The 14851-nt window shown below is 37.7% G+C and overlaps 4 protein-coding genes across 7 annotated transcripts; 1 reads left to right on the top strand and 3 right to left on the bottom strand.

The window, feature by feature from the left end:
* Positions 1-608: 608 nt before the first annotated feature.
* Positions 609-4489, top strand: LOC104781761 (serine/threonine-protein phosphatase PP2A-4 catalytic subunit). Of its 2 annotated transcripts, none has more exons than XM_010506504.2 (11): positions 609-1016; positions 1648-1704; positions 1841-1924; positions 2184-2255; positions 2444-2515; positions 2691-2731; positions 3101-3167; positions 3485-3676; positions 3775-3864; positions 3950-4057; positions 4146-4489. In XM_010506504.2, exons 1-11 carry the CDS (start codon positions 924-926, stop codon positions 4209-4211), a joined length of 942 nt encoding a protein of 313 aa, XP_010504806.1. In that variant the 5' UTR covers positions 609-923; the 3' UTR covers positions 4212-4489. The 2 variants fall into 2 exon arrangements, with proteins under 2 accessions (XP_010504806.1, XP_019100411.1); XM_019244866.2 differs by having other exon boundaries at positions 754-1025; positions 1653-1704.
* Positions 4490-4508: 19 nt separating this feature from the next.
* LOC104781760 (lipid phosphate phosphatase delta) lies at positions 4509-7032 on the bottom strand. 2 transcript variants are annotated; one of them, XR_015597524.1, is made up of 8 exons: positions 6442-6966; positions 6235-6330; positions 6041-6115; positions 5824-5954; positions 5563-5666; positions 5348-5472; positions 5148-5263; positions 4509-5060 (listed from the first exon to the last, which is right to left on the bottom strand). XR_015597524.1 is itself a non-coding variant. In XM_010506502.3 (8 exons), the coding sequence occupies exons 1-8, from the start codon at positions 6613-6615 to the stop codon at positions 4638-4640; spliced, it is 1248 nt and encodes a 415-aa protein (XP_010504804.1). In that variant the 5' UTR covers positions 6616-7032; the 3' UTR covers positions 4509-4637. The 2 variants fall into 2 exon arrangements, 1 of the variants encoding a protein (XP_010504804.1); XM_010506502.3 differs by having other exon boundaries at positions 5348-5476; positions 6442-7032.
* A 234-nt stretch (positions 7033-7266) lies between these two features.
* On the bottom strand, positions 7267-10904 carry LOC109125235 (eukaryotic translation initiation factor 3 subunit C-like). Of its 2 annotated transcripts, none has more exons than XM_019244195.2 (4): positions 10838-10904; positions 10407-10484; positions 8548-10295; positions 7267-8359 (listed from the first exon to the last, which is right to left on the bottom strand). In XM_019244195.2, the coding sequence occupies exons 3-4, from the start codon at positions 9970-9972 to the stop codon at positions 7439-7441; spliced, it is 2346 nt and encodes a 781-aa protein (XP_019099740.2). In that variant the 5' UTR covers positions 9973-10295; positions 10407-10484; positions 10838-10904; the 3' UTR covers positions 7267-7438. The 2 variants fall into 2 exon arrangements, with proteins under 2 accessions (XP_019099740.2, XP_087366905.1); XM_087510779.1 differs by lacking the exon at positions 10838-10904 and adding an exon at positions 10722-10778.
* Positions 10905-11289: 385 nt separating this feature from the next.
* Positions 11290-14407, bottom strand: LOC104781759 (IQ domain-containing protein IQM6). Its single transcript, XM_087510780.1, has 10 exons — positions 14103-14407; positions 13949-13996; positions 13499-13877; positions 13298-13412; positions 13143-13208; positions 12962-13050; positions 12783-12870; positions 12454-12693; positions 12261-12362; positions 11290-12160 (listed from the first exon to the last, which is right to left on the bottom strand). Exons 2-10 carry the CDS (start codon positions 13950-13952, stop codon positions 11516-11518), a joined length of 1728 nt encoding a protein of 575 aa, XP_087366906.1. The 5' UTR covers positions 13953-13996; positions 14103-14407; the 3' UTR covers positions 11290-11515.
* Between the last annotated feature and the right edge of the window lie 444 nt (positions 14408-14851).

Raw genomic sequence — 14851 nt, 5'->3', positions numbered from 1 at the left:
CCAAAAAAAAAAAATCACTTCAAAGTTCAAACCAATTGGCAATTGTAGTCCAATTTTGTAAAGAAATAAATTAGTTTGCTTTAAATTGTTATCTAGCTAAAAACTGAAATCAATAAAACTTTACAATGTATTTTTGTATAATGTTTAATAATTAAGGTGAACACTTTTTTCAATGGTTGGTGATTATATTTTTATAGGGGATTTTATTAAAACCATGATTTTGGAGAATTTTATGGGATTTAGGAAATTTGGAATTTTGATAGATTTTAAGGAAGTTGATATGATTTATGGTAAAATTCTTTCAAATCCTACCTAAAACCATGAGATTTGGATTTCTGTATTTTTAACTAAACAAATCTTATCAAATCCTCTAGAATCCCTAAAACTAATTAAAATCCAAATCCACAAACTGTTTTGAATAACAATAGAGTTTTAGGTAAATTTTTAAATAACAGTGGATTTCAGAAGATTTTTAAAATCCATAATTAAATAACATAGAATTTGTAAATTTTACACAAATCACTCAAAATGTCAAGTTGAATAGACCCATAGTGTTTTTTTTGGTTTAATTGAGGAATAAAATCGATTTTACAATATTATATGTACTATTTGAATAATTTAGAAAGTAGAGGGTTTTGTTTGTCACCTTGTCTAATAGATCTCAAAGGAGAGGGTATTATAGTCAATTGAGGAAACGGCTCGAAAGCTACAAACCCACTCGCCACTTCCCTTCACGCGCCCCTTCTCATTGCGAGTTCCTCTCACTCTTCTGCGCTTCGAGAAAGAGAGAGAGAGAGAGAGAGAGAAAGGGAAGAAAAAAAAAGCGAAGAAGACGCAGAAACCATCCAATTTAGGGTTAGGGCTGCCCCCTAATCTGGAAACCTGTTGCTGGTTTCTGATCTGTGTTTTTCGGATCCAAAAAGATGGGCGCGAATTCGCTTCCGACTGATGCAACCCTCGATCTAGATGAGCAGATCTCGCAGCTCATGCAGTGCAAGCCCCTCTCTGAGCAACAGGTACCCTGCGTTTTCTAGCTTTCCTCACACCCTTTTCGTTTTTTTCTCCTTTTCAATTGGATCTGCAAATTTGTATATGTGTCTTTTTCCCCCCGGTTGAGCTTCGACTGTTCCGATGATTGGATCTCAGATTGGATTTTTTTATTCTGTGTGTATCTGATTATCTGATTTGATGTTTGATTTCACGTCAGTTTTATGGGTTGGAAAAAAAATTTGCCATTTCAATTTTATTGTTTCAAGATGAATTTTGGGTTCTGAATTAACTCGCATTTTGATATGAACCATAGCCAAAGTTATCATTTTGAACATATGATAAATAGTTTTTAGCTTGTGTGACTAGTTTCGGATTTTTTCAATCGGGGGAAAAATATGTAAAATGATAAATAGTTTTTAGCTTGTGTGTGTGAGAGAGAGGTTGCAACTTGGTTGAAGACCTTCTGGGACTAATATCGGGGAAAAGTGATCAATAGCTGTAAAATATCTTTTTGGTGTATCTAATTTTTTGACATTCTAATGTTATGGTTTTGATACTAGATATTAGTTCTAGTCATGTACCTCATGTACCTCTTTAGGAAGGGAAAAGTGAGAAAAGATGAATTTTTCATGTGCAGTATTGTTTTATTTGCTTTAGGTTAGAGCATTATGCGAGAAAGCTAAGGAGATCTTGATGGATGAAAGCAACGTTCAGGTCAGTTCTTCTTCTTGCATCTCTTGGCAATTATAATTCCCATCTGATGGATTGTGTAAAGCCTCTTTTCATTTAAGGACACATTCATTTTGTTTGGTTTAAGTAGACTTAAATTAAAACAATTTCCTTTATGCAGCCTGTTAAAAGCCCTGTGACAATCTGCGGTGATATTCATGGACAGTTCCATGATCTTGCAGAGCTTTTCCGTATAGGGGGAAAGGTAATCTCTCTAACTCTTATTGAGATGCACAATGGACATATAGATGAACGTTTTGTTTTTTATTCAGCCTCCATCTTTTCTAGCAATTATAAGTCTTGGATGGGGATACAAAATCTGTCTGGATGCTCACTGAATAATTAGAATATATTGGAGCCTTTTCTGAGGGGTTATATTTAAAAGTAGTGCTGGAGTTTTGTTGTCCATCTACCACCAGCTTTGACAAAACCTGATGAGTGTTCATCTTTCGCTCTTTTTGCAGTGCCCTGATACCAACTATCTGTTTATGGGAGACTATGTTGACCGTGGATATTATTCTGTCGAAACTGTTACGGTACCAAGTTTATACCATATGCACACGTCGTTTTTGTTCAATAATGATATTCTGATTTCCAAGTAGAAATACATATCCTGTCTTCTTATACTGCTGTTAAATCAAATATACTGTCCATACTGGATTTATGTATGTTAGTTAGATTTACCTTTCTCATAGTTTTTCTTTCTTTTAAATTCCATTTACAGCTGTTAGTTGGCTTGAAAGTACGGTATCCGCAGCGAATCACTATTCTTAGAGGAAACCATGAAAGTCGTCAGGTAAACTATCTTTGATGGAACCCTCTTATAATTACAATTTATTTTATTCATTTCTATGCTGTATACATTTTCGAGTAAACTATGGTTTTACTAGAGTTTATTTGCTTGCAACTTTCTGTCCGCCAAGTTTTTTATCTGACTCATGGCTTAATACACTTTTTGTTCGCTCTGGCAGATTACTCAGGTTTATGGATTTTATGATGAATGTCTGCGAAAGTGAGTCTCCTGGAAAACACCTTTATGTTGTATAAGCTGCTAACTCGCTTTTTTTCATGTCATTATACATCTTCTTTAACTAATACTCTGCATGTCTTTATGGTTGCTGTTGTTTCTGCTCGTTTTTGCTGATGGGAGAATATCAATTTTCCTTTCATTTTTTTTTCTAGTCCTGGCTAGTTTGTATTGATCTTCCGGACTAATATTGCTTTACTCATTTGACTATTCTCATGGTATTTTTCATACCTTGTTAGTTAGTGCTAATCAAAAAGTGAGCTTGATACGACATGTCTTCTTCTACGCCTGTAGAAAGAATTTTTTGGTTATTTCGTTTGGATTTTGCTTAACAAAGCTTGCTTGTACTTGCAGGTATGGCAATGCAAATGTTTGGAAAATATTTACAGACCTCTTTGACTATTTCCCACTGACAGCCTTGGTTAGTACTTAGTACATACACTGCATCATTCATTTCATTCCACTCCTACAATATTGTCTGTTCTGGCGCTCTTAATATTAAATTCATTCAGAAGATTGAATTTTTTTGATGCATTCTTGTGCGTGTGTTAGCTAGTTGGCAAGTTTCACTTTAATTTGAGATGGTTTGTATCTAGAAAGCTGTGAATGACAATATAAACTGCAATCGCTACTTATACTTAATATAACTTGTCTGATTGAACTGATGGCTTCTTAAGAGTGTTCGTTCCGAAAAAATAACGAGGCTGTTCTTCTCATGTCGTTTATCCTTGTTTACAGGTCGAGTCGGAAATATTCTGCCTTCATGGTGGATTGTCACCATCTATTGAGACACTTGACAACATTAGGAACTTCGATCGAGTTCAAGAAGTTCCGCATGAAGGACCTATGTGTGACTTATTATGGTCTGATCCTGATGACAGATGTGGCTGGGGCATCTCTCCTCGTGGTGCCGGATATACATTTGGTCAGGTATTGAATTATGAAGCCTTAGTTTCAGAAGCTTGCCTTTTTTTGGTTCCAAATAAGTGTGTAATTGACTTTCTTTTTTCTCAATTTTGTTTCCATAGGACATTTCCGAACAATTCAATCACACTAACAACTTAAAGCTGATCGCCCGAGCGCATCAGCTGGTTATGGATGGATTCAACTGGGCTCACGTAATACAATCAAACTCATTTTCCCTGCATGCCAAATCTAAGATTCTTAGCTCACTATGTTAAAAAAATATATTCCCGTTGACAGGAGCAAAAGGTGGTTACTATATTCAGTGCACCAAACTATTGCTATCGCTGTGGAAACATGGCTTCAATTCTTGAGGTCGATGACTGCAGGAACCACACGTTCATTCAGGTCTTTTCCCAAACTATGTCCAGATATCTTCGTTTTGACTTTTTTTTTGTGGGGAATGAAAACTAACAGAGTCTAAATCATACAACAGTTTGAACCAGCACCAAGGAGAGGCGAGCCAGATGTCACTCGAAGGACACCCGACTACTTCCTATGAAGACACTCAGCTCCTCCTGCAGCGGCGAAGTCCAGTTGTTGGTTTTTGAAGATCTCTGCTTATTCCATTTGGTTAACGCATTTGTGTTCCAGGTTGCTTAAAATCAATTTAGCCCTCTCCCTTGGGATAGTGTAATATAGGCAAAGAGGTCAATGAACTTTAAAACCTCTCATGAACATGTGTTTGGCTGAACTTATTTAGCTCCCTTTTGCATCAGAATATGTTTATTGTGAGAGATTATTTCGATTTATTTAATGTTATTCTTCCCCTTTGTTCCATATTTCTGTATTTGCACCCTTTTAATTCAACTCTAATCAATATAAAGTTCTTCAAAGCCACAAGGCCCACAACTATGGAGACTTTTTGTATCGCCAAGTTATGAACAATGTTAAAGCATTGATTTTATAAAACACAATGGAGCTGTTACTACAAGTTAATATAAGAGAATATGGAGGGAACAAGATCAACAACGGACCAGGCAAGGCCTGCGTATTGGAAGAACCTTATTCCAGTGTCAATATCAAACGAGTCCTGGCACAAGAACTCACATAGTCTCTGCAAATACCCAACCGAGTACTTGCTTTCGTCTGTCTTCTTCCCATTTGCATGCACGTTGTCGAGCTTGAGCTTAGGAATGTATGTGCTGGATCTTATTGGAATCCCAAGTGCACTGGATACTGTTGGTAAGATCCATTTTGCAAGGGATTTACTGCAGAATTTAACTAAGAGTATTGTCGGTATTCCTACCATAACTCTCCCAATGTAGGCTGCTAGCGGGAGCTCCGGTGAGAAGACTTGTGGGACTGCTTCATGGTGAAATTGGCTGTACGTTTGTTGGACTCCAGTCACCTACGACAAGTAAAACCGCCATTTAAGGTCATTGTCTGAATTAACCATTTATACTTTTGCACTATATAACATATCTGGATTGCTTACGATTCCTAGTGTAACTCCGTTGAAGGCGGTGTGATATTCGTAGCTTGGAGTTGGGTGCTCGGGAGTTGGATAAGCGAAGAGTAATAAGAAACTCAGAGCAGTCCAGAAGGAGCTAACTGAACAATCCGTAGCCATAGCTTATTTATCATTTAGTGTTTAAATGTAGAAGCATTTGTAAAACTAAGAGAAATGAAGCTTACCGTTCTGTTTTGAGGTAATAAAATCATCCATTTGTTCGTTGATGGTTAGCCATAGACCTAGAATCAAGACTCCTATGGCAAGACCACCAACGATATCGACCACACTGTGCATACCCAAGTAAATCCTTCCTAGGAAGAAAAATCAATGATGTCAATTGAGGAATCAAATACTTGCAAGGAATGTGTGTTTTCTCTGGTACGAGTGTTGATCTTACCGAAGGCGATTAGGGCTACCAACAAACAAGCAAGGGCAAATCCATAGTATTGGATAGACACATTTTCGTATCCGACAGATGATGACACATAGTGAAGTAGATATCTGAAACACCAACAAATAAAAGAGACAAAGTGTTAAAAAACCACAGCAACATTTGCTTTACAAAATGATGGGAAACAGATTACACGAAATGCTTCACATTTATCTGAATAAACAACTAGAAGCATCAAAGAGGGTAAAGAGTTTGCAGAAAACATACCCGGACAAACAAACAGTGTTAAGAGTATGAGAAGAAGGCAAGCCATATTCCATGGCATTGTCTTCCTCATCTTTGGTGGCAGTAATCCTTCTAACAGGTGGGCAGCTTGGCCTAGGAGCTGATATCACATCCTAAATACAGAACGACCGTATAAAAACAAACACTTCCTTCTTATAAAACTAATAGAATGTGTAAATAGAACACCAGTAAATAATACCTTAATGCAGTTTCCCAAGTAATCACAAAAAGCTATCAACAGAGTCATTTGCCTAGCCAATCTACCATGGCCACTCTGCAATTACACACTCATTACTTAGTAATCTTTTTAAAGGTTACAATCATATCCTCATAAGCCATATATATCTAAGAAGAGTAAAGATTACAACTTTGATGTTGAACAAGAAAGTTTACCCAGAAAAGCAAAGGCAAGAAAGCAGTGTAAAAAGGGACAGAGACAACACACGATAGCGCTGAGAAGAAAGCATCCAACACTCCATTCTGACATTTCTGCAAATCACCCCAACAAAAAAAAAAAAAAAAAAAAAAAAGTCAGCTTCAATTTCTTTTACTACTAGTTGGGATTGTAAACAACTTTTATTGGGTAAATTAGGCACACACCTGGATTCTGAGAATGAGAGGAACACCACCAAGGACTTGACGACCGACCCATGGTTGTATGAGAGATCTAATTTTATGGGTAAAATTCAGATAGGAAGAAACACAGATCCATGTAACAATACCCACAAGGATCAATCCTTGCCAAGTCCCTGAGCCTGAGCCTGAGCTTTCCATTGATCTTTCTAGAATCTTCTTCTTCTTCTTCTTCTTCCCTCCCTCTTTCCCGTTTCAAGAAAGAGGAGAGAGAGAGTAGAAAAGGTTTGAAAATTTGAAACAGTTGGTAAATTTTTTCTGGGTTTCAAAAAAAAGTCAAAAAACCTTAGAACACAGAATTAGAAGACAAATTATCAAAATTTATATCTCTATCTCTCTCTCTCCCGGATGCTCCTCTCTCCCTCCCTGAGGCGTACAGTGAGGAGCTCCAATGGATGTTCGCTGGCAAAGAGAAGGTGGAAATAAATTTAGAGATTTTGAGAGAACCTTAAAAAGAGAGTTTAGTTGTTTGTTATTATGAAAATTGTCCATAGCCACCAGTTTTGATCCAGCACTTTACCAAAGTGAGGTCTACGTGTGATTTTCGCGACTTAGGCCAGCGCATAATTTAGTCAAAAATTTACTTTTGTCTTTGTGATTGTGATTGCCATTAATTTTATTTGATTTTGTGCTGCCTAAAGTTTCGTTTTTTTTTTCTTTTCTTTTAAATATTTTTTAAATTAAGATGAAAATGAAACGAAATACTGTTTAAATAAAATGATACGTAGAAGATACAGATTGAACAGACGATTAGTGTGTTAACCAGAAGAAAACCGATTAGGGTATATGATAACTAAACATATGTTATTTTAGATTAATCAAAATATGAGTTTATATATAGAGTCAAAAACAGAACAACAGAACAGAACAACAAAGAAGTTTTACAAGAGAACAATAAAGAAGTTTTACGAGAGACCTCCTCCTTTAATTTGGGTTTATGTTTTGAAACGTAACCAAGTCAGTCTTATATACGAGCACCTCGGTTAAGACTTACCATACGGCTCGTGCCATCCATCTGCATTCCTCTATTCCCTGTTCCACCTCTTCCTGCATTCCCACCAGTTCCTCGGTTCTGACCACCGTGCCCAGATGATCTCTTACCACCATAACCAGACCTAACACCAGCGTTGTAACCTTGTCTTCCTTGTGTGTAAGACATGTTTTCTTGCCACCTTCCACCACCTGCTGCTCCTCCGTAGTCTTGATTGTTGTCTCTTCTTTTTGAACCTAGATCCAGACCGCCACCACCGGTCCTAGCTTCCATTGCTCTCTCGTTACTCTCCGCAAGAACAGCAAGCTTCTCGGTTAACTGGAAAGCCAAGGTTTGCAACCTGTTGTGTTGTACATCATGGAAGATAATGCAACGTGTAGGCTGGTCCCAGCTTGCATGGAGTTCTTCATTGATCATCATCTTGCTCACGATGCTGTGGACTTTGTTCTCAGAGAGATCAAACATCTTGGCAAGTTGATCTAGACTTAGGGACTCGTAAGAGGCCGAGTATGTCAAGAGATAAGTCTTCAAAGCCTCTTCTTTGATTCTATCATTCACCATAGCAAGAATGGTTTCCCGATCCTTGAACAGTCTCCAGACATCAAGAGATTTCACAACTTCAAAAGCCTTTTGGCAGTCTCCTTTAATGAGAGCTCGGGTTGCTGCCATGGCATGGTCACGAACGTTCTCAGGAGGAGCAGTGAATGCTTGCCTCTCGCTGATCTCGAGCAGGCGACGAAAATTCTTGCTAATCACCTTACGTTTGACATCATGAGAATTGGCTGCCATGTTAGGGACCTCTAGTAGCATGGCACATATGAGATGAACAGCTTCAAGAAGCTCAAGGTTTATGTGCATGTGATATGGCATCTGTCTCCTCCTTTCCAATCTCTCCTGGTGGGACCAAAAGGTTGCAGAACAGTTAGCTTCATTCTCAATATTAACAGACTGATGAAAACACCATGAACATCACGAACCCAATTACACAAGATGGAAACAAAATCTATAGAAGATGGAAACAAAATCTACGAACCTGAGACACAAAAGAAGATAGTATATGCATACAAACACAAAATATATACCTGCTCGGGAGTCTTCTCATGATATCGGCTTTGCTGGACACCTTGAGCAAGCAACTCCCGCACCCTTTGACCAGAGTACAGTTCAGACAGGCAGCTGTGAGATTCGGTAATCATTCCAACCCGGAACGCGCATAGACCAAGCTGCGCCATGGACCTATTAAATAGGATCTGGGTTGAGATGTCCATGTGCTGAATATTGTCCTGCAGATGACTCATCAGCAACAAGTCCCTAGCAGACACAAACTCATCTACTACAGCAAGATGATATATATCGCATAACATCGCACGTGCTTTGGTTCGTTCATCTCCATATTTGTAAATAAGGGAGACGAGAACATCCATCATAGCTCGACTGCTCTCTGGGAAGGTAGGCTTACGAGGAACAACCTCTGGAACAACAATGAATGAAGCGGGAGGTCCAGCTCCCTCTTTGGGAGCCTCACTATCTTCTTCTTCTTCTTCCACCACCAGCTCAGCCAGTTTCCTCATGGCATCATAAACTTCCTGAGGTTTGTAGTAAATTAACTCAACTTGTCTTAAGGCCACCTTTGCCGCAGCTTTATAGTCACCAGACCGCTCAAAGTAGTCTTGGATGTTTTGAGCAAGAGCTAAGAACATCGGCTCATCTCTCAATCTCTCCACATAGTCACGTGTATGAGGATCTATGCACTGCAAACTCTTGAAAAATTCAGTGTCTATCCTCTCCACAAAAGCAACAAGGTTACCCCAGACCCGAATTGTTCCATCAAAATCTTCTGGTTTTGAAGTTTCATTCTCATCAGGCTCAATTGTATCATCGACAACAATGTTATCATATTTGACAAGAATGTCCAGTATCGTAAGCATGTTATTCACACACTTCTTCCAGACCTTGATAGGCATGTGTCCATTGAGACCAGGATTCACATCAAACTGTGCAGAAATAACACTAAACAAGATTTCAAGTTTCTGTGCTGGAGTTTTGGCAATCCTTATCAGGTGTGTAAGCTGATCTACGAGTTCAAATCGTGCAGTTCCCTTCTTTCCACGGGCAGCCACAACTTCTTTGAACTTTTGGTTGACCCAGTCCCATGTGATCTCTTTAGGATCTTTATTATACAACTTCTCCATAAGTTTATCTTTCTTACTAAGCATCTTCTCCCAAGAGGGATCACCTTTATCGTTGGCTTCCTCCTCCTTCTCTTCAGAATCAGCCTCCAAATTAACGTCATCCTCGTCGTCGCCATCTTCAGAATCTTCATCCTCTGATTCCTTCACCTTCTCGGTTTCTGGCGACTCCCTATATTTGATAATTTCCTCTTCATAGAGCTTGTTGTTCTTCTTCAATCTCTGCCTCATTGAGTTCAAGGCCTTGGAGTTGATAGTGCTCATCTTTTTCTTTGCTTCCTTGTTGGCCAGAGCTTCGTTTAGGAAATCCTCTAACATCACAAGGGTTTGATGTACAAGATTGGAGCCTTGACAGCCTCTGTAATCCTCATAACTTTTTCCAACTGCTTGTTAATCTTATCAAAGTTGTCTTGTAGACTAACCCAGTCATTGATCTTGATGGCATTCTTCATCAGCTCTGTGGTACTAACCATCTCTTCAAAACGCTTGTCTTTGGCTGGCTGAACAACACGTTTACGGAGATCATCGTCCTCACTATCACTGCCACCTGGAAGGTAACGCGAGGCACTAGCAGCATTGGTATCTTGAACCACGTCCCACTCTTCGTCGACATCACTCTCATATTCACTATCACTTCCACTCTGGTGAACAAAGATACAATGAGAAGAAATTTGAAGTAAGTAAAAACCAATGGAGCAACCCAATAGACGATACTAAAGAAGTTATCGATATACAAAGGTTCAAGAGGAAACCTGAGGACCAAAGAACTTAGACATCTTTATTAGCAGAAGAGGTAAACGTTAGGCAATAGAAGCAATGACAATGAGAACCTGCAATCCACAAAAAGACAATAAAATCAACTCGAGAAAAACAGATCCAAAGGAAGAACCTTAAATTATAGAGTTCATTAGGGTTTCGAACCCTAACCATAGAGTTCATTAGGGTTTCAATGAAAACAGAGTAAAGCAAATTTCAATTTTTTCTTTACAATCAAGCAACGATTTTGATAACCATAGAATTATGATAAGCTTAGAAATCAAACACAGAAATCATAATCGAGTAATAACATTAGATCCGAAGCAGAACATTTTTCTTCAGGATAAATCAAATAAGCTATTGAGTGCAAAATCTAATCGTAATCAACACCAAACAACATAAGTACTAAGAGAAGTCGGATCTGTACGGTGAGAAGCGAGCGACAACGTAAGACAGGATTAAATCCCAAAAGCTCAGACGAAGGAACCGTGAGAAGTATTTGTAGGGCTTTTGCAATTTAGAAGGAAATCTCTTGTGAATATTCCTGATCTACCCCTGTCTATTGTAACGTATTGATTATTGACAGTGTCTTTTTTTTTGGTCTCTTTGGGTAATATCGACTTTATGATACACGATTCAGATTGCATCATCCATTTTGATGATGTCGGAGAAAAAAATCAATTAAATTAAATAATTTAAACCGGAGTAAAGATTTGGTTAGCTTCAAATTAGTTTTTGGTTAATAATAAATAGGCTAAATTTGTTTGATTTACATTTGGATTACAATTAGATTAGTGAAGATTAAATCATTTGGATTACAATTAAATTCATCAATGGGCCATCGAGTTTATATGATTCAGTAGTGGATTACAAACAAAATAATCACACGAAAAAAAATCATCATAATTAACAATTGTTTTTCTTAATTATGCAGAGTTGCAGACATTAACAAAAGAATAATGAATAGGTGACTTGAGAAACAAGGAACAAACATAAGAAGACCATTCTTCAATTAATCCCTACTTTTGTATCTTGCGTAACAAACAAAAAATTATTTAAGCGGATCACTTCATCATATGAGCATTTGCGTCACATATATATTGACCTAAAGCTTCTCAAGTTCTTCAGCCGCCAAAGGACTTTTCCCAAGACTTGTTCCTCGTGATCTGACCGGAGCAAAAGGAGATGGGTTAGCAAAGCGTGAAGCTCTTGGAGATAAATGAGCTTGCTCAAGAACCCTAAATTGAAGCTCTGATGGGTAATCTCTCATACAACTGATTCTAGGCCCTGCACCAGTACTCCATCTTGAATGTAGCCGCTCAGCTAACTGGTAAGATTTAATTCCTTTGTGTGAATCTATCCGCTTCATTATCTTCTCCTTCAGGACAGGTTTCTCGTATTCTTCAATGTCTTCATCGAACAGATTTGATTTTGGGTATGTGAACTCTTCCTCAGCTATGAATGTCTCTTCTGCTGTCTCATATCCTTCTTCTGAAGGGGTTTCAGGTTCTTCTTCTTCATCCTCCTGATCTTCCTCAATCACGTTGTCAAGAGTCTCCGGTCTTGAAAGTTTTGAATGGGACCTTGTTAATGTTTGTAGCTCTGAATGATTGTTGGGACGTCTAGTGTTGGGACTTTCACCGGTCTCAGCATCCACAAAGTCACAATGTTCTTCTTCAGTCTCTTTGATTCTTGAAGGCATCCTCTTCACCTTAGGATGAGCTTCTCCATCTTCTTCATCCGGACTCTTCTGCAGAATATGAAAAAGAATATCTGTAACTGCGTAAATCATAGCCTAAACTCAAACCAGAGTTACTGATGACTTAAAACTCAGACCAGAATGGACTTACCTTTACATTGGCGAGGTCTACATTGTTCTCTCGAAGAAACGACATGAAGGCCTGAAAATTCTCTTCTGTTGGGAGATAATGTCCACTGTGAGGCCAAACTGCCTGAAAAGATCATCCAAAGAACTCAAACTCAACACACAAAGTTTTAACAAACTCATCCAAAGAACAGTTCAAGGAAAATTCCTTCGTTCACCTTAAGAACACCATCTTCAACCACAATTCTTCCAGCAGATAATGTAGCTCCGCCGGCTAGAAAACTCGAGTGTTGAAAGTTACCCTTTTTCTTCATTGCAACATACATTATTCTAGATACACTTAGGACAAAGATCCACTTTGCATCAGGAGGACCTTCTTTTGTGTCGAGGACTACCCCACTTTGCTTATACATTAGTTTCCCATCCTCAATTACAACTTCGTATGCCACCCTTTCGGTCTGTTAGATTGTAAGAAAGAATAAATCATTACAAAGAAGGTATTAAACAAGCATGTCAATAATTACAGAAACTAGAGGGTAAAACTCACGGGACCAAGATACTTGATGCTTTGTTGGTAAAGTTTTGATCTTGGACATCTTTCATGGTTCAATTCTTTACCTTGTCCTATGTCAAGCCTACATGTCCAAATTAAGTTGGACGTTAGCTCGTAAATTGTATGTACTCTTGATACTGTCATACTTTTGATTGTGTAACAGCAAAGCTTACCAATAGAAAAAGGGTTGTTTACTGTCACAGTGGAGCCAAGCATGGTAATAGAATTGCAGATTGTGGCCATATCGATGTCGAGGATCAATCTGTTAAACTAGAAAATTAAGATCACATGGCTTTACACAAAACTTATATAGCCACAGAGGAAAACATATATATTGTACAAGAATATTCTTACTGCCTCAAGCCAGTGCTGTAAAGCCAATTTCCTAGCTTTCTCGTCTTTTGACAAGCCTTTACCCACCTTAACATTAAGATTGTCAAACCATTAATATGTTTTGATAGGCTTAGTATGCATCAAAACCAACATGTTTGATAGGCTTAGTATGTTACCTTAGCAGCTCTTGTTCTTGCTCTAGACCAACGTGAAACTGCAGTCTCTTGCTTCTCAATTTCAAAAAACGATATAGAACTTCTTTTAAGTTCAGCAAAGTCAAGTACCTTCCACCTGCAAAATGATCCATTTAGTCAAACTAAAACAGATAAATTTGTATATACAAATGCCAACAATTATATATAGCTCAACGTACGAACCATCTTTGCTCAACGACTACAGCACAATCAGCAAGCCGTCTTCTAGTTCGAAAGCTTCTATAAACCTTCTGCAACTTCAACGCAGCTTGATACCTTCCGTCACCTAATAACAAGGCTAAAAATTCTTTGGCATGATCGTTCTCGGAAACTGGTTTCCATCTCCGCGATTTATATCTGTCATCTTCTTTCATAAAAGTCAAAGGCTTAACAGAGAAATTGTTCACCACATCAGCCGGAGAGATTCTTGATCGTTGTGTTGTCCCCTTATTACCGCTAAGGGATCTGCTGAACAGCTTCTTTCTAGTTTCATTTGATTCATTGATGGTTGGATCCGAGTCATTGTCATTAAAACTGATTGATCGAAGAATGGTCTTCATTTCTGCACAACCAAGATCATTCAAATATAATACCAAATCAAATTGTTCATAGAATATGTCACAAAATACTAACCCATTATCACTTGAAACCAGGCTCAAGCAGTTCCTTATTATGAATGTCCTGAAAATGTCAAATTATACAATACCATCATCAATCAAATACACACCAAAAACAGAAAAGTTCTTGTATTTGAGGAGAAAAATAAAAGGGTACACAAGAAGCAGACCTGGAAGTCAACAAAACCCATGAGACAGAGGAGATTCTTTAATGGAAGAAAAGAACAGAGCCAAAAAAGAAATGAGGAGGTTTTGAATAAGGATCTTTGGGTGTCTAGGATTAGATGGTTGGAACGTGAGAGAGAACGATAATGGCGGCCGTTTCTGATCTAAGAGATTCTCATCAAGTCTCAATCTATCAATGCCAATGTGTTCCATTGGAGGTGGAGAAATTAGAATCCTCTGTTTTTTTAAAAATCTTCTAACTTCCTAAACATAGAGAAAGAGACAGAGCTTTCACGATCGTACTGTAATTTATTTGTTGGCTCCTCTCCTCAGTTTTTTACCTAATTTTGTCCTCGGTGTTATATTTTAAATTTGGGTCCCTATAAAAACTCAAAATTACTAGTTTAACCCAAAATAAATCTATAAGAAAATCATCAACTTTTTAACAATTTCCATATTAGACAATTTAAAAAAAAAAACATAGCACACATTACACAAGCTACAATTTATGTTAGTTATTATCTTGATAAAATACATAGCAACATCACTATGCTAACATATTAAACAGTTAAATTTTATTATAATAATATTTACAGTTCTCAAATTAAAACATAGATTTTTCTATCTAATTTATATAATATGTTTTAAAAAATCTAACACCTACGTGTGAACTGTGAAAAATACAAGAAAAAGAGATAAAATATAAATAGTGATAACTGATAACCATTTCAATCTCAATTAAAAGGTTCATGTG

The sequence above is a fragment of the Camelina sativa genome, chromosome 4 (assembly GCF_030686135.1).
Source record: "Camelina sativa cultivar CO46 ecotype springtype chromosome 4, ASM3068613v1".
In the NCBI taxonomy this organism is placed as follows: domain Eukaryota; kingdom Viridiplantae; phylum Streptophyta; class Magnoliopsida; order Brassicales; family Brassicaceae; genus Camelina; species Camelina sativa.
This window is presented reverse-complemented; position numbering and strand designations above follow the sequence as displayed.